Source organism: Dipodomys merriami, unplaced genomic scaffold, assembly GCF_024711535.1.
Source record: "Dipodomys merriami isolate MVZ:Mamm:240054 unplaced genomic scaffold, mDipMer1.0.p SCAF_28, whole genome shotgun sequence".
NCBI classification, from domain to species: domain Eukaryota; kingdom Metazoa; phylum Chordata; class Mammalia; order Rodentia; family Heteromyidae; genus Dipodomys; species Dipodomys merriami.
This window is the reverse complement of record NW_027204270.1, coordinates 18,095,921-18,114,311: the sequence shown is the minus strand read 5'-3', so window position 1 is coordinate 18,114,311 and position 18,391 is coordinate 18,095,921. Positions and strand designations below refer to the sequence as shown.

General features: G+C 58.3%; 1 protein-coding gene across 2 annotated transcripts in view; it reads left to right on the top strand.

The window, feature by feature from the left end:
* The first annotated feature begins 9,981 nt into the window (after positions 1 to 9,981).
* Igsf21 (immunoglobin superfamily member 21) overlaps positions 9,982 to 18,391 on the top strand; it is a 183,619-nt gene continuing 175,209 nt past the window's right edge. Inside the window, exon 1 of one of the 2 annotated variants that reach the window (XM_070037015.1) lies at positions 9,982 to 10,037. Coding sequence is in view for 1 of the 2 variants with exons in the window: in XM_070037014.1 (XP_069893115.1) it covers positions 10,447 to 10,516 (70 nt within the window). In the remaining variant the exon portion in view is untranslated. Of the gene's footprint in view, positions 10,038 to 10,158; positions 10,517 to 18,391 lie in introns of those variants that run through there. The other variant, XM_070037014.1, reaches the window with a different exon arrangement.

The window sequence follows — 18,391 nt, the reverse complement described above, 5'->3', positions numbered from 1 at the left end:
GAGAGAGAGAGAGAGAGAGAGAGAGCGCAAGTGGGCAGGAAGGACCTCCTGGGTAGGACTTAGGAAGGTGGAGGTGTTCTGTAGGTCTGATGTGGGCCATGGACGCCTCCTGTCTGTCTTAAGCCCCCCTCCCGCTTCCATTTCTACCCCCATTTCTCAGCATGATCTCAGCACACCTCCTTTTCCTTGCCAGCCCCTCAGTACAGCACACTTGAGCTGCTCCTTCTAGCTCTCTTGAAACCTGAAATAAATTAGAAGGGAAATAACGAGGAAAAATCAAACTGGAAAGAACAGTTTCTCATCCCGCAACTGCCAACTGACGTCTGAGACCTGAGCTCCGTTGGGCTCTGCCAGGGGCCGCCTCTGACGGCCTCCCCCAACCCTTCGCAGACAAGGATGGCTCTGGCTCCCCTTCTGTCCCCCAGACCTGGGGACACCCTCAAGGCACAGGGACCCCTCCAATCCCCACTGCCGTGGCCATAGCCATGGCCTCCTTAGCCAGCTCACCCCCCCCCCATCATACCTGGGGTTCTCCTGCTGATATATCGGCTTTCTTGCCCCACCCAGCCTCCTCCTGGCTGGAGTCTCAAACACAGCCAGGCTGTGTCCTGGTTGGCCTGCTCTGGGGGTCTGGGGTCGGGGGGGTGGGTGGAATGGAGGCAGTGGGAGCAGAGGTCCCAGGCCCCTGGCCCTCCATCTGGTTTCCTGGGATGACTTGGTCCCCTGGGAAAAGGCACCTGCGTTCTCCTTCCTGACCTTCTGCAGAGAGGAGAGTCTGGAGCTGGGTTATCCTCTGACCTCCATCTGTGGCCATCAGAGAGTTGTAATTGCTCTAAAATCCATCTTCCACCAGACACATCCCACCAAGCCCTCCCCGCCCCCCCTACTTTCTCTGACTGGGGCCTGGCAGATAAAAGCCATCCTCTGCTTCTTCTTCAGCCTTGGCATGATGAAAGCCAATGAGGGATGGAGAGACATTGAACATATGCTTGCTTCTAATCCTTGTGCTCCATCCACTGCCTGTGTCTCCACGGGACACAGAAGAGTGCATGTCTCCATACCCCACCCTGCCCCAGGATGCATGCCAGGACCTTCCCCTTGCCAACACCCCCCCACAGAAATGGCCCAGTGGGGACAGCTCCCAGCAACCTGCCTTCACCTGGGGCTCTGCAGCTGTTTAGCCTGGAGATCTGCTACGAACCCCACCACCTCCCTGACCTTCCCTTTCCTTCCTTGGAGAGCAGGACAATGCCTCTCCCCAACCACCAGCCCAAGTTCAAACAGGACCATCTATGTAAAGCAACGGGAAGTCAGAAAACACGCCCTCCTCCCTCCTCCCCACCCCCACAGAACCCGGGGACACGGGGCGCCCAGAGCATCCGTTGTTCAAATGACTGGATCTAATGCTCCTCAGTCAGCTACTTACTACCAGCTCCAAAGCACTACTCTGGGGAGAGAGAGAGAGAGAGAAAAAAAGATAAACCTCTTAGGCTTAAATATTATACCGTTCTCGGAGCCCATTTCAAATTCTTCATCATATTTGTTCTTGAAAAGAAAGCTCATGGAAGCTTACAGGGAGGCTCCAAGCTTCACTCTATTTTGGAGTTACAAAAGGCAAGTCCCAGGCAGGGAAGTGGTTGTTCAAGGTCACCTTCAAGGTCAGTCACCCAGCTCCTAAGTGGCAGAAAGCTAAGGTGGGAAGCTCAGATTTATTTTAGCCTATTTAAGTTTTGTTCTGGAAAAAGAAAGTCTTGCCATGATATGGCTGTGTTCTCAGGAACCGCCGGAGTCAGACATAGCTCTGAGGAGCCAGAGCCGGGGATGCCGGTAGGCCGGGGTCCCCCATGGGTCTGTACCCCGTGTGAACTAATTACCACGCTCTCTCACACCCAGTGCGCTCCTTCCAGACAGACCCTAAAGTGCCTCTGAACGCCGCGTACATATTTATATGCCTGTGTGAGCGATAAAAATAAAACCACTTCACCCACCACTGAAATGCAGCCGCTCGGGGCGTGAAATATGGGACTTTATTGAACAGCCTGGAAGGGCGGCTCTGAGGGGGCCAGCCCTGCCTGGCACGGCAGAGGGGCGGCGGGACGGAGGTGGGATATCATTGTCTGGTAAGCAAGTACCTGAGCAGGGGGCAAACACCAAAAGCACACCTATATATTTATCAAAACAAACTCCAGGAAATAAAAAAAAAGTTTTTTATCATCTTCTTTTTTTGTTGCTGTTTTTGTTTTCTTTTCTTCCTGTGGTGTGTGTTCATTTATCAGTCTTGGTGGGGGGCACATAGATGGAGGGAGGAAGGGTGAGCAAATGCAGCAGTGGCCTCACTAGACACTATGCTGAAAATGAACTTCACAACTGGTGGGTGGGGAAGGGAGAGAAAAACTGGGAGATATCGAGGGAAGGGATGACACTGCCCCAAAAGAAATGGGCTTTTTCCCTGACTGTAACTGTAACTAACTGTAACCCCTCTGTACATCACCTTTATAATAACAGTTAATACACACACACACACACACACACACACACACACACACACACACACACACACACGGGACTACAGGCATCTCTGAGACAGAGCTGCTCTGCGGAGAAGATGTGCTATTTAAAGGGTGGTGTCAGCTGGGCGCCAGTGTTTCACACCTGTCATCCTAGCTATTCAGCAGCAGGAGATCTGAGGATTGCAGTTCGAAGCCAGCCTGGGCAGAAAAGTTCCTGTGACCACTCAAAAACCAGAAGTGGAGCTGGAACTCAAGAGGTAGAGTACTAGCCTTGAGCACAAAGAGGCTCAGGGACAGCACCCAGGCCCTGAGACCAAGCCCCACCACTGACACACAAACAAAAACAAACAAATAAACGAAATAAAGGGCAGTATGGGTCCTCAATCCATGGAACATTACTTCCTGACAGTGGCCAGGAGTCGACCTGGCCCAGAGGGAAGGGTGGGGACAAGACCCCTGGGATTCACTCTAGAACTGAGTGAGGAACCCAAGAATGGCTTGGAATTCAGAGTGGGTGGAGCCTGAGGTCGCTCTCTGTCCAGGGTGCTGATTGTGCCTGCGGTCCTGGGGCCTGATGTCTGACCAGAGCAGGGCTGGTTAGTCTGCCCTCGATGAGTGTGCCTGGTGCCCTGGGCCATACTTCCAGGGCAAGTTAGGCCTGGGAGGTGACAGGCCAGCTCCAGGGAGCCCCAGCTATCCCTGACTTTAAGGGAGGCTATGTAGGCTCAGGACTGAGGCCTGGCAGGACCCTGGTGATCTCAGAGATGTGCCTGGGAGCAGAAAGCAAGAAGACAGGCAGGTGGGTGTGGGGTTGTAACTGTGCATGCAGGCACCCAGTCTTGGCAGTCAGGGCAAGGTCTTGGTTATGAGCTTCACACACAGACAAACCAGATCCTCTTGCTTCTGTGTCCCAGGTGCCCAGTTCAGGGCCCAGCCCAGACAAGATGTCTGATGGCCAAGTTTGGCCTTCCAGGATACCAGCCACAGTGGAGGCTCGTGGGCATCTCCTGTTTAGGACGAAGGTGGAGTTTGGGGTCCGTGAGCCTGGGACCATCATGCCCTTGGTCCCTGAACAGCTGCCCTTGACTTCATCAAAGCCATGAATGAGGCTCTGCTCCCCTGGCTGGTCTCCATTAGCCACGTCCCATTCCAGGCGGATAAAACCCAGCCGGGTTCATGCTGGGGGCCACTCCCTGTGACAGGGGTCTGGCCGGGAAGGACAGAAGCAGGGGAAGTGGAAGCAGAAGTCAGTGTGACTGTTCCGGTGGAGAAGAGCTCCGTGGCAGAGGCTGTGGCGAGGAGGCCACGCCAGCACTGCAGGTGGTTATAACCATTTTTGTCCCTCTTCGGTGCCCGTGGCTTTGCAGGGTCTATGGAGACCCAGCGACTCCTCCTGCATCCCCTGGGCTTTCTGAGGATTCTCCCCCCGGCCCCCGGCCCTGACCCCAGAGGATGGGGTCTGCTGTGTGTCTGTAAGGCTTTGTGCTCCCACTCCACATTCACAGGGAGTCCATCCCCAGCTAACGGAGGTACCCTCCCCCTCCAAATCCTAGCTCAAGGCAACAACGATGCTTCTGCTTCATGTGTGGCACAGGAAGGGAGGGAGAGCTGAGGGGAAGGATCAGGGGTGGGGGCGAGGGGGAGGCGTGTCCAGACAAGACATGGGCCAGCAGAGGCCTGATACAACCGGCCCAGCCTTGGCCTGTCTTACCAGTGGGAACTGTGTGAGGCCCAGAGAAAAGAAACACACCCTCCCCAGGCTAGAAGCCAAAGAAAAGAAGAATTTTCTCAAAAGACTCGGGACCTAGGGAACAGACACATGGCCTAGCAGACACCAGGAGCAAAGCGAAGTGGGCCAAACAGTGCCTTCCAATGCAGTGTGGCCTAGAGAGACAAGAGGAGGCAGCGATCGACTCAAGACCGGACTGCTCTGTCAGACAGCAAGACATAGGGAGACACGTGGGTTTGGAGGTGGCCCGGGCCTCTGTTTTCACATCTGTGGTATTATGGACCTCATACAACGCGGACCAACCAGGGAGTGTCAGCATCTGTTTGGTGACATCTCACGCTCCTGTCATAGACAAAGGGACTTCCAAACGAGGACACCGATTCATTTTACAGACCACGGGCCGGCCTGAAGGGGATTCCAAAGGGGACAAATCGCATGTTCGATGGCGCCACCTGTTGTCGATGGGCGGCATTACCGTGCAGCCTGGAGAGGAGGACAGGGAAGAGGGAGGTCCTGGGCCTGACTGCTGATCTCAGTCTGGAGTTGACACGCTGGAGATCAGACTCCAAAGCCAGGAAGGAAAGAAGGAAGGAAGGAGCTACGAACACCATAAAATGTCAGAGGAAAAGTGACTTGACATTGGCCTCCCAGTCTCTCCACCGCACCTCCCTGCCCACTTCAGAGCACGGGAGGCATGGTAGTGTGTGTGTGTGTGTGTGTGTGTGTGTGTGTGTGTGTGTGTGTTGGGGGGGGGTTATGGTGCCTCAGGCCGCCTGGCTGCAGTAGAAGCATCATCAGCTGGTATCTATGGTATGAAGCCTTGTTTCACTTAATCACAGGTCCTCCACTCCTGTTCTTCCTCTACACCATTCTGCGGAGGCATGGTAAGGTTCTGTGATTTCCACGGATTCTTACATCTCAACCGGCCACCCTCCTTCCCTCCCATCGAACGAAGCTGGGATCTGAGGGAGGTGAGGCCAAGCCCAGACCCGGCTCTTCCTACCCTTGATGACAGACAGCGTCTGGTACCTCCTAACTCTGACCGACTCCTGTGGCCCAGCTCTTCCACTCCTGCAAACGCGGTCATGCAGGAGAGAACAAAAGCCCTGCTGACTCATTCTCGTCTTAATTCATTTGTCTGGTCTCCATCCATGCGCCTCGTTACTCAGTAATCCTTTCTCTAACCCATCTGTCTGCCTATTCACCCGTCCCTACTACCCATCCATCTGTCTATCTCCCTACCCATCCATCTACCATCCATCCACCTACCTACCCATCCATCCACTAATCCATCTACCATCCTTTCATTCAGCCACCCATCTATCTACCCAGCATTCACTCATTCATCTGTCTACTAATTCATTCACCATTCATTCATCCACCTATCTTCTACCATCCATCCATCTATCTACCTACCCATCCAGCTACCAATCCATCCACCATCCTTTCATTCAGCTACCCATCCACCGTCATCCATCCATTCATCTATCTACCAATCCGTCCACCATTCATTCATTTGCCTACCTTCTATCATCTATCTATCTACCTAATCCATCCACCATCCATTCATTTAGCCACCCATCCACTCATCTACCCATCATCCGCTCATTCATCTATCTACCAATCCATCTCGCATCCATTCATCCACCTACCTACCTGTCATCCATCCATCCATTCATCCATCCAACATCCATTCATTCAGTCACCCATCCATCCACCTTCCACCCATCTATCATGAATGACTATTCTTCTTCTCCTTTCTCCCTGCTAGCCAACAGCCACTTTCTTAAGTACCTACTACCTACCAGATGCCAGTGGCATGGAGAAGGATCAGATGTGGCCTACACCTGGTGCTGGAGCGCCCCCCCCCAGCCCTGGGGGATACAGAACAAGGCCTAGAGCAGCACCCGGCACCAGGTGAACTCGGCAGTGATAGTTGCTCTAAGAATTGTTGTTACTCTATTACTCTAACCACTGTCCCAGATCTGGGAGGTGACCTGGAGGCCCCCCCCAGCCTCGGGCCAGAGTAGGGGGCTCCTTGCCCTGCATTCCACAGGACTCTGACTCATGGGTGCTTTGGGAAAAGAGTTCTGTGGACTTCAACCAAATGAAACGAAGGCACATCAAAACAAAGTATAAACAACAACAGAACATTGTCCCCCGTACCTCTTGAGTGAAGTTGGCCGGGGAACCCTCGTAACACAAATGGCCCATGGCACCACCCAGTATGCTCTTCTGCTTCCCTCTGCCTTGATCCCACGCTCTAGGCCTGTAATGCCGGGACTCCGGGTCTCCCCCCTGCTGTGGGCCTCCGTGGGACCCATGGGGTTCTTCTCCGGGAGCCCCGCAGGGCAGGTGAGGCCCCCCGGCCCATTAAGGACACCGAGTGAGACTTCATTCCAAGCGGCTGATTCCGAATCGATCCGGGTCACGGTGTTAAGGCATCGCTTTCTGTCTCGTTTAATTTAGACAAACAGTAAGAGCTGCATGCTGGTGGGTGGGTGTCCAATTCTTAGCATGGAGAGAAGCAGAGGGCCAGGGTGCGAGAGAGCTGGGGAGCTGGAGGGCTGTGCGAGCCAACGCGCAGATGTGTGTGGGAGGAAGGGAAGAGGGGGGTGTGGAGAAAGAGGAGGGAGGAGAGGGGTGGACGTGGGACCTCAGGGACAGACGCTGTTAAGAAGACCTGTTCCTGACTCCTCTCCTGCCCTCAGGATCCAGTACTCCTCTGTCCTGGCATCTTGGGCCATGCATTTCCCATCTCAGTGACTCAGTTCCCTTCTCTGTAAAAAAAAAAAAGTGTATGTACGTGTACACACACACGCACATGCACACACATGGAAAGCTGCTAAAGGAGTTCGATAAGGACTGAATGGGGCCAGTGGGCTGAGTACTCTAAACTCAGGACAGTTTCCCTGTCCACACCCTGGCTCCATAGAGCCTGTGCTGCGTGGTAGACCCAGATCACCAGTGCCTACACTACCCAGAAAGGTACTTAAGAGCTGCAGGTCTAGAGCTCCTCCTGCGTTCAAATCTGGCACGGTTGTGCTGGGCAGGGCAAGTGGCTTAACCTCCCTGTGCTTCAGCTCTCTGGTCTGTAAGGTAGGAACTGTGCTAGGGCCTGCTTCCCCAGTCACACACTGCTCCTCACAGAGGTGGGCAGAGAGAAGCACTTCACCAGTGTATATAATTCTCTTTATATTCTCACACTTCATTTGGTGGTGGTGGAGGTGGGGGGGGGGCACGGAGGAGGGAAGAAGGTCCTTCCCCAGATCTGCACCTCCTAGTTTCTCAAAAGCCAGGTTCGAAGAGGAAACAAAATTCTGCATCCTTTCCCTCTCCTGGAAAAAAGAAAAGAAAAGAAAAGAAAAAGAGAAAGGCTGGAGGGAGGGTCATGCAGCTCCCCTATGACCTCTGGGGAGGGGCCCAGGAGCCAGGGGAGAAGCGTGCTTTGTGCGCTAGCACCCTCTGTGGGCAGATCCTGGTCCAGCACCCTGGACAGAGGGAGGCTGGGGGCAGCTGGAGCAGGGCTCTCTGTCCCTGGGTCCCAAGGCCCAGGGATCCCTTTGGTCGGGTGCCCAGGAAGAGGCGTGTCCCTGTGACTCATGGGACTGCGTGCCAGGAGAGCAAAATGGAAGTCCTGCCTCTGGCAACTAATCCATTAAGAAACAGACACCAAGGGACGTTAGGCAAACGAAAAGCCCACAGTTGCCCTGGGTGACTTTTCCTTTGGCTAAAGTCACCCTGGGTCCTCTGATAACAGCCTTTCTGTGCTGTGGCGATGACTTTCTCTGGAGCAAAAAGAAAAAGCTGTGCTTTAGCAAGCCGGAACTTGGGGGAGGGGTCCAGGAGGGCTTACGGGGCAACCATGTTGCTATTACCGATTATTATCATATGGTAACAGACATGCAGGTGGCTTTCCCAGCTCCTCTGGAAAACCCTGGCCCTGGTGCCTTGTCTCTGGTGGGCCTGGATGGAGTCACAGCCCAGGTTCACTGCTTGCTGGCATCTGACACATGCCACCCTTGTGCTAGAAGCTGAGCCACGCAGGAGATAAGGCTCGGTGACCTACTTTTGTCAGTGACTCAACCATCCACCCAACAGATAGTCAGTGAGGTCCTACTATGTGCTGCTGGTTAGAAAGAACCATGTTTTGCACACAGGGGTTGTTGAAAGAGAGCTCAGATGGTGCTTTCCCAGAGCCGGAAGTCAGGAGTGGGAGGGGCCGGAGGAGGCAGGCAGCGGCCCAGGGCCCCAATGGCATGGCTGGGTCAATCTGGAGAAGAGCAAGGGGAGAGGTGACCTACAGCTCACCCTGGCAGCCTGCAGGAGGAGAAGGTGGAGGGGAGCAGGGGAGAAGGAGCCAGTCGAGAGGGGAGAAAGGCTTAAGACTTCAGTGTTCAAGCCATATCCAGCCCAATCAGGCTGGCAACCAATTAGTCTGATTCAAAAAAAAAAAAAAAAACCCACGTAGGGACAAACTGTAATCAAACACCTATTTATAAGGGTTTATTACGATCATTATTATTATTTTACTGAGAGGATCATTCTAAAGCCTGTCAGGTGAATGTATGCTTTCAGATCTTCATAAATGCAAATCGCTCCTTTCCCAGGGGCCGGGAACGGGCTGAGAAGCAGGGGCTGCCTGGGAAGGCCTGGTTGGAGGCTCAGGAGGGCGCGGAGAGGAGCAGCTCACTGCCCAGGGAGGCTCACCAAGAAGCGGCCCGGCACCACCCGGGGCCCATCCTCTACCTGGCTCCTTCTTCCCCAGGCCAAGGGATTCGGAGATGTGCGCCTGTACCCATGGCCCAGCTAAGCAGAGTGACGCCCCAACAGAGCCACCAGCCACGGCTAGGGGACCTAGGACTTCACACACAAGCCATACAAAAGCACCTGCTCGGGGCACCCTGCTTCTGTGCCCAAATCTGCCCCTGGCAGTGCTGGCCCTCTGGGTCTCTCTGATGCAGCTACGGATCCCTGCCAGGATGAGTGTTCCATGCTGAGCCCTCAATCTGTCCCCAGGGTTAGCTCACCTCTTCATCCTGGGGGTCCCCGTGGGCCAGCAGCTCAGGTGTGCCCCCAGCCTGTGGGCGGGCACTGTGCCGGTGCCAGCTCCCCAGGCAGCAGAGGTGCCAGGCCCCAGGGAAAGGTGAGACTTGATGGCATGCGGGGTGTGGCTGTGGGGGAGGGGGTCACACTTCATTTCCCAGCTACCCTCCCTGAGGGGGAGAGCAGCAGTAATTTTTGGAAAAGTTCCAGATCATTGAAGCCCTCTTTATCTTTCCCAACGCAGACAATCATTGGCAGCAAGACCCCCCCCCACCCTTGGGAGCCACGACGGGCTGGCCCTGCCTGCTCCAAGGACCTCAGGGCTGATCCCCAGGGAGGGAGGCCTCTTTCCATCAGGTGTGGAGGGGGGGGGCGGGGAGGGAGGAATGGCTACCTGGGGAAGGTAAAAAATGGAAGAGAGTGGAGATGTGAGTGAGAGGGGAGAACTTGGATGGGGGAGGAGACTGGGGGAGGGGGAGGAGGCGAGGACAGGGCAGGGGTGGGGAGGATAGGGCAGGGGAGGGAGACTACAGAGGGGAGGGGGGAAGAGAAGGGGAGGAGAGGGAGGGGGATGAACTGGGGGGGGGGAAGGAGACATGGGGGGCAGGGGAGGGAAGGACGGGGCAGGAGAGGACAGGAGAGAGAAGGGGAGGACAGGGGAGGGGGGACGGAGGAGGGGACGAGGAGCTCTCCTCTGCAATAAATCGGCTTAGCGAGCGAGAGCCGAACAGCCCAGAAAGGATTAAAGAAAAGTCAGTATAATACGGCGGGAGCGCGACGAGGGGAGGGCCGAGGCGGGGGGGGGGGGGCGGGGGAGGGGCGGAGGGAGGGCGCGGGGAGGGGGCGCTCGCGCCGCCGGCAGAGGCGAACGAACGCCAGGCGGAGAGAGCGCAGCAGCGCGAGGTTCGGCTCCAAACTCCGCCGCTCGCACTCGGGGCCGCGGCGGCTCCGCGCGCAGCGGACGGACGGACGAGGAACCGGGCGGAGGCGCGGCGCGCTCCGAGGACCAGCTCCGAGCGCCCCGCGGAGCCCGAGCCCGGCGGAGCCCGGCCGCGGCGGCATGGGGGCGCCCCCGCGGCGCCCCGCGCTGCCCGCCACCGCCTCGGCCGGCGCCTGAGCCCATGGAGAGGGGCCCCGCGCCGCCGCCAGCGCCCGGGCACCATGCGAGCCGCCCCGAGCCTCCGCCGCGGCGCCTGCCTGCTGCTCGCCGCGATCCTCGACCTGGCGCGCGGTGAGTGCGCGGGGGACGGAGGGGGGCCGGGGGGAGCCGGGGCCGGGGAGGGCGCGGTCCGATCGGGGACGGGGTGGACGGGCAGGGTTGCTCCGAGACGCCCGGGGGTCCGTGCGCCGTCCCGGGCAGGCGGGGCGCGAGCCGGGGACTCGGAGGGCGCTTTCGGAGAAGCGCTCGTGGGTCCGTGCCAGCGCGCGCGTGTGTGAGTGTGTGTGTGTGCGCGCGTGCGCGCGTGTGTGCGCACGAGCGTGTGTGTCTTTGTTGCGTCCGTGGGCGAGGGTGTCCGGGAAGGAGCTGCGTGTGGAGAGGGCGCGGAGTGCGGGCAGATGCGAGTGTGAGCGCGCGAGCGTCTGAGGGGTGCGGGATCCGTTTCGCGGGGAGGGGTGTGCGAGAAAGTGTGAGCGCGGTGTGGGGTGGGTGGCGGGGTGGAGGGCGCGCGGCGCGGGGGGCCGTGTCGGCGCCAGCGCGCGTGGGACGGGGAGGGCGAGTGCGGCGCTCCACGCGCGCCCCGAGGGGGCCGCGCTGCGCTCCGGGGGCGCTGGCCGCGATGGCCGCGGATCCGGGGTCGGGGGTGGGGGGTTCGGGGCGGCCGTGGCTCTATCCACTTGAGCAGGCATGTGTGGAGGCGCAGGGCTGCGGGAGCCACGGAAGATCGCGTGCACTTGGGGCTTGGGGAAGGGGAAGAGCAGCCAGCCCCCCCCCCCATCCCCGCATGCTTGTGTGTCCGTCCGGCCAGGTCCCCCGGTCCTCCGGTCCCCCGCCCCGGGGCCAGGCTGAGCCGGCTTGAGCTGGCGGAAGCTCCGGGCCGATCGGATCGCCCAGAGCCAGCGAGCCGGGGCCAGCCGCCGCTCCGAGGCTCCGGCTCCGGGCTGCCCGGCGCTGCCGCCTGGCGGGTGGCAGAGCCCAACCTGGCGACACCTGAACGAACCGTGACCCGAGCTCCATCTCCCCAGGGGGAAGGGGCTCCCACGCAGAGCCTGGTCGGGGCAGGGGGCGGGGATCCGGAGGGTGAGGGGTCCGCGCCTGGAATCCCCATCCGCCCCGTGAGCCAGCCCTTCTGGGGTGCCACCCGAAGAGTGGGGGGCAGGAGATGTCAAAAAAGTATCCGCGGTCACCAGCAGGGCCGCGTGGGGCGGGTGGGGCGGTGGAGGGGCAGTGTCAGGGTTCTGGTCCTCCTGGGGTGCGCCTGCCAGGGAGGGGTGTCCCCCAAATAACCCCACCCACTCCGCCCCCCACCCTGCAGAATTGGAGCCCGGAGGGGGGGGGCTGGCAGGCCCAGGAGGAATGCAAACCTTGTCCAGGAAGCAAGGTACTTTCCAGAGTGGATCCAAATCTTCCCCTTAACTTTGGGGTGAGGGCTCCCCCTTTGGATGCTCTAGATGGAAGGCTTGCAGGAGGAGGGGGGAGACGGGGCTGCAGCGCTGCTGACAGGGCCCGGGCTTGGTAGAGGTGCACTGGAGCCCTCACCTGGACACTGCGGGGAGCGAGATTGGGGGTCAGGGACAAGAGGGGAGTCCCCCTCCCCCATTGCGTAGAGCAGGAATACAAGACCCCGTAGGGGCAGGTGGTGGCAACCATGAGGAAAGCTAAGTGGGGACCCCTACTCGCTCTGTCTGAACCCCACCTTGGAGCGTTCCCTGAACCCGGGAGGTTCCCTGAACCGGGGAGCATTCTTTCCCTGCCGGGGTCCTAGGTTCCATCTTCTGCCTCTGCAGGATTTGGGGGGTGGGCCGCAGGGACTCAGGGGTGAGCCTGTCCAGCGGGGACACCCTCCCACACCCCCCCATCCCCATGAGTCCCAGCTCCCAGCTCAGGTTGAAGAGCGCTCCTGATGGGAAACTTGGCTTGCTGAGCACCGGGGGAGGTCCTGGGACTCCAGCTGGAGTACCAGGGCAGGTCCCGCTTCCTCTTCCAGCAGTGGGGGCACCAGGAAGGGTCTGCATCAGACACAGGGTGGGCTGAACGGGAGGAGGGCGCCCTTCCTGGAAGTGGCCAAGAGCCGTGCACCGGGACACCACGGTCTTTACAGAGCCACTGGCCCAGAGCTGGGGCTGCTGCAGAGGGATGGAGGGACACGTTGTGCCACCCAGGATCCTGCTGAGCCAAACAGGGTGGTGGCAGCCACTGGTGGGCTAGTGAGGGCCAGGCCTGGGCACCCTGGCCTGTTCAGCCCCACAGGTCTCAGAGCCCTGCACCGGGTCTGGACTTGGGAGAATGGGTTGGCTGGAGGAAGGAGCCTTTTGCACCCAGCGTTCCTGTCTCCCCACTCCCTGGTACCAGAGGCTCCCTGGGGGGGGACCCCACCCTGATCTAGGGTCCCAGAACCCGGCAACAGGAGAGTACCTTGGAGCTCTTGTCACCTTCTTAAGCCCCAGTGGGAGTCTTGCTCTTGAGCCTGGGGGGGGGGGGGGAGGATGGAGGGGCAATTCTTGAACTTGCTTCTTCCATCCCCCGGGAGAATGTCTGAACAGCCAGAGCCGTGGGAGGGCTCTGAGAGAGCTAAAGGGCTCAGACAGGACTTTTGGGCCCCACTAGTTCTGGCTTAGCAGTGTGTCTGCAGGTGGGTGAGGTAGAGGTTGTGAAGAGTGGGACCCCCCCAGCAGGTGTGAGGGCCTCTCCCCCCCCTCCACACCCTTTCCCCTCCCCTGGGACACTTCAGGGGTTCTTCTCAGGCACAGCTCCATTGCTGGCCCGGGACAGGCCACCCCACCCCAGGGCCTTTCATAGCCCCCCACCCACCCCGCCCCACCCCAGACCCCTGTGCCAACAGGAGTGTTTCCTGGCCAGCCTTCAGGGGTGTTAAGTGCAGAGTGTCAGAATGGGAGCAAACTCTGGAACCCTTTCCTTGGCCTTTCTGGATACTTGTAATTTTCTTTTTTTTTTTGAAGCAGGAGAATCCTTTTAGAGTGAAGTGATCTCACACCTCCCCATCATACATCCCCTACCCAACCTCTTGAACAAAGGGGTGGGTCACAAGGTGGAGCTGCCGGGCCTGTGCGGTACAGGCCTCCTCCCCCCCCCCCCCAGCCAGGATCCCCCCTCAGGGTATCTGTTGGCTAGCTCCCTTCCGTCCTCAAGGCTGGATTATGCAGCCACCAGGTGTCACAGGAGCCACTCTGCAGCCCTCATTCAGCCTGCAGGGTGGATTTGGGAGCCTCTTTTCACAGACCCTGTCTGTCTTTGAACTCCTGGGTAGTGTCAGAAGCCCCCCTCCTGGCCTTGTTCCCAGGCCCTTCCTCCCTCCAGTGTTTTCTCCGTGGTGGCTGGACATTCCCCGGGCAGGGATAGAGCAGCAGGGCTACTCTGGTTCTTCAGATCACGTGCCACCCCACCCCTCCCCCACAGCTAGCCAGTCACAAAGAGGGCGGGGAGGGGAGGATGCTAGAACTGCGGGTCCTGGCTCAGGTTTCTGAGCTGACCTGAGCCAGCACCAGCAGTCCAGGATCTCAAAGGCAAAAGGCACCGCAGGGGAAGGTGCTAAGTCCTGTCACCTGAGTTTCCTGGGGGATCCTGGAACTTAGCCTGGGCAGCCAGCAGCCTGGCTGGCCTGTTTGCCCCACCCCCAGGCCATTTGAATTCATTCATTTATGAATGAATTGTGTGCACGGTGCATGGAGCACTTTGCTGGCCAGTGGAAATGTGGTCCTGGTTGTGGGCTTGCAGCTGGGTAGGAAATGGTTCCTTGCTTAGGGGGTGGGCCCTCTGTGAGCCAGGCGTCCCATGGAATGCTTTCCTTACTCCAGTCTCATCTGAGCCTTTCGTGCTGGCTGAGATCCGGAGTCCTGTCCTAAAGAGAAGCACTGAGCAACGTGCCCAAGGTCACGGCAGTACTTGGTACAGACAGGACTGTCTGACTCCCTAGCCTCCACTAGGCCAGCTCAGAGTGGGTGTGTGCGATGGGGCACACACAGTCACGGGCTCCCCAGTGCCCTGCCCCTGTCGTTCACTCATCACTGGGCCCGAGATGAGACGGAATTATTCCCTCTCTATCTGTACAGATGGGCAAGGGAGTGTCCCTGAAAAGACACAGACATCAAGAAGAGAATGAATGGGTACCCACCCTGGGCCGCAGGGCCTGTCTGCAGGGACTTGGACCAGGGGGCTCCACTCCTCCTCATCCCAGTGTGCTGGTCACAGACAGCTGCTTCCCCGCCCGATGTGGATACAGAAATCTGCTCTATTTCAGGGTGTGTGTGTGGGGGGGGGGGCGCTTCTAACTTTGATGGTCAACATGAGCGGTGGGAAAAGCATTCCACACCACCTCTTCCGAAGTGTGCATCTTCAGGATGAAGTTGCTGGGAAGGAACTGGGCCCCCCTGAAACTCTCAGAGCAGTCAGGAGTGGAGATGACTCAGAGTAGTGAAACAGTTTTGAGCAGAAAAGCTCAGGGATAACACCCAAACCCTGAGTTTGAGACCCAGGGCCAGAGTAAAGAGGAGGAGAAAGAGAAGGAGAAAGAAGGAACAGCAACAAATATAGGACTGTCACCCTTCCCCCCCCCCCCAACACATCCCAGATGCACAAGGTAGAAGGGTTCTGTCACTGGTGGGCGGGGCTAGCAGGGAAAGCATCCACAAGAAGGACCTGTCAATCACTGTCTCTGGAATCAAACCCTGCAGTTGTGAAGATCCATGCCGTGGGGTCTCTGAGGAATGGTCCTGTGTGGGTTTCTGGGGACCGGAGATGATGGGTGTTACCTCTGGGATTCAGAGAGATGCAGTGATTACCGGGTGCTGTTCTCAGCCTCTATCTGTCCAGCGTTCTAGTCAGTCGCTGAGTCAGAGATGCCAGATAGAGCTCTTGGTAATGCCCCCAGGACAGGCCATACCAGCTCTCTGCCTTCCCTGAGGCAGAGGGGCTTGAGGGCCCCGAGTGTCCCCCGGTTCGGGAGAGGTAGTGTGCTTGCTTGGCTTGTTTCTTCAGGGAAGCGTTCTGTAGAAAAGCACGTGGGATTCAGGCTGGATTTACAGGGGAACTCACGGGTAGTGTCCTGGTACGACGCTCTTGCTCTCTGAAGACATCCCAGCTGCCTCCATTGAGCAACTGTGCCCCATCTGTCATTCCATGTGGACCTCACATCAGACTTGCAGACAGCTGCTCGGTATCCATTGACCAGATGGGGGAACTGAGGCTGGTGGGAGGGGAAAAGGGCAGTAGGCAGCAGGTGGGGCTGGGTGGATCTTGGTTTTGTGTCTCCAGATGTAACCTAGCTCCCCTCCCCTACTGTAGTACTGCTTCCCGCTGCCCCCAGAAGTCTGGGGTAACACACGCCGGCTCCCCAGTGAGGGTGGAATACAATGTCTGCCTTTGCATTGGGCACTGCAGGAGCCACTCTGCCCTTGTGACCACCTCCATCCACCGCAGGCCGAGTGGCACTTCGTCCCTAGTCCTCGGGTGCTAACTGCAGTGGACCCTGGGCATGGGGCTTGGTGGATGGAGCTCCCCCCATGTGCTCCCTGTACTTGGCCCCCAGGCCTCTGGGCCTGGCTTTACCACATCAGTCCTCCACCAGCTCAGCCTCCACTCCCTGCCAGCCGCTCTCCTGGTCCCTACTCCCCGTGTCCTCCCTCTACCCCCACCCCCATGCAATGCCACTTGGGGGCACACTCTGTTAAAGCCCCCTGTGGGTTCATCCTGATACCCCAGCCCAGAGCAGGGCTTGCCTCTGAGCCCTCAAGATGTGTCTGTTGAATGAATGAATGAATGAATGAAGTCTCCCCTGTGCTTGATGCTCATCTGGACCCAGGGCCTAAGGCTCCTTTCCTGGCCCTGCGTGGATGGGAATTCCACCATTGCCCAGCTGTGTCCACTGTCACAGGCTGGCACTCCAGCTGCCATTGGTGGATATTGGGAGGGGGCGGGACAGGAGAACAGGGACTTCCTGCTCCCTCCCTCTCCATTGCTGAGGGCGCTGTCCTTGGTCCTTGACTAGTTTTGGGCCAGGGTGAGAGGAAGGAAAGAAGGAAGGAAGAAAGGAAGAGAGGGAGAGAAGGAGGGAGGATGGGCAGAAAAGGAAGAAGTCGGGAAGGGAGGAGGAGAGGGAGGACAAATGGTTCAGCATTTGCAGCTACCGTATTTGAAGCCCTGTATGGTTCATAGTAACACCCGCCCCCGGAAGCTCCATCTAGGAAGTCATGAGGCTCAGAGTGTGACTGGAGCAGAACTGCACAGACTCCGTGCTGGACGTTGGTTGACGCCCGTTTTCCCAGCTCTGAATGTCCCTGTGGCTGACTTGAACTTGACCCTTGACCGTGGCAGGGGAGTCTCCCCCCCAACCCGGGAACAGATTGCTGGGTACTTGCTGCACGGCCCAGGCATGCCAGTCCCGTCTCCTCTCCCTCTGGTTGGCACAGCCACTGGGTGGGGTTCCCACCTGAATGAAATCCAGAGCGAGCCAGCCACCACCCACCTGAGCCTCATCTGCCCTTGTTGGCTGGTGAGGACGAGATTATCCAAGAACAAGGGAGGAATGGGGTCAGCTGGCCGGGGAGGCTCCCCGCCTCGCTCTCCTGCCTTTCTCAGTGGCTGACTTTGGAGACGCGTCTGTCTGTCTGTGGATCTGTCTGCTCACCTCCACTCACTAAGCGGTTGTTCCGCATCTAAAAGCAGCCCTGCCTCACTGGGAAATAGTTAAAGACACGGAGTAATGAGATGACCAGCCCAGGGCCGTCCTGATGATGACCCAGCTCTGAGGGGCTGAAATTCCTTGCACGGTAATGGGTGGGGGGGAGGAGTGGCGTGCACTGAGGCCTGGAGGAAGGAGGTGCAGGGCCTGATGGGAAGTTGGAACAGAGGAGGGAGGAGTGGGCAGAGCAAGCCAGGTGCCTGGAAGGACCCAGGACTTGGGGGAGGGGGTCTCGGTGTAGCCCACTGCTGGGGAGAGGGGCAGCTGGAGAGCGAGAGGAGGGTTGTTTCCATAAGAAGGTTCTAGGAGGCCCACTTGGCTTTTCTGAAGCTGGGAACTTCGGAAGCTCCGTTGGGTGATGTGTAGCTATCTGTTGGCTGCATCAAAACCCGGCCAGGAGAGCCAGCCATGGGCGTGGTTGTAGGTCTTGAACTTAGGGGTGCTGTTCCTGAGCTCTTTTTGGCTCAAGGCTTAGCACTCTATCACTTGAGCCACAGCGCCACTTCCGGTTTTCTGGTGGTTAATTGGAGATAAGAGTCTCATAGACCTCCCTGCCCAAGCTGGCTTTGAACCATGATCCTCAGATCTCAGCCTCCTGAGTAGCTAGGATGACAGCCATGAGCCACCAGTGCCCAGCTGGCTGTGGTTTTAATGAGGCGTGACTCCCTACCGTGTGGTGGTGTCTGCTGCCAGTTTCCCTGGGTAGGAGGACAAAGAGGTATTGAGAGCACCCAGTGCCTAGGACAAGGGGCCCCAGGGCATATCCCCACCCTGGAAACCCTAAAAGAACCTTCTGTCCCAACCCTGGGGACAGAAGAGTCACAGAGTGAGGAGGGGCTGAGGAATTCTGCCCTCCGTCTTCCTGCCATTTTACAGATGGAAACGCGGAGGCCAGGGTGGGCTACAGCTACAACTTTGCACACACTGAGCGGACGTGGAAGACATGCTGGGACACCCGAGGAGCCTGGGGAGGTTGTTGGGACCTTGTGGGCCTGGGTCTGAGTCTGGTGGGGCTGCACTGGGCAGCCCGCCCCCCGTCCTGGGTTTTATAAATGACAGGAGCCGCTCAGCACCTGGAGAGGCAGCGGAGCCACGGGTACTTTTGCTCCTTTGCCAAGCTGTTCCCTTTGCCCTTCTGTTCCTTCTCAAGAGCTTCCCCGGCTCCTTTGGGCCGTGCTCATCACCAGATCCTGGGTGCTCCCATTATCTCCCCAACATGGCTTCCTTCTTCTCAGGCCCTGCAGAGGAAG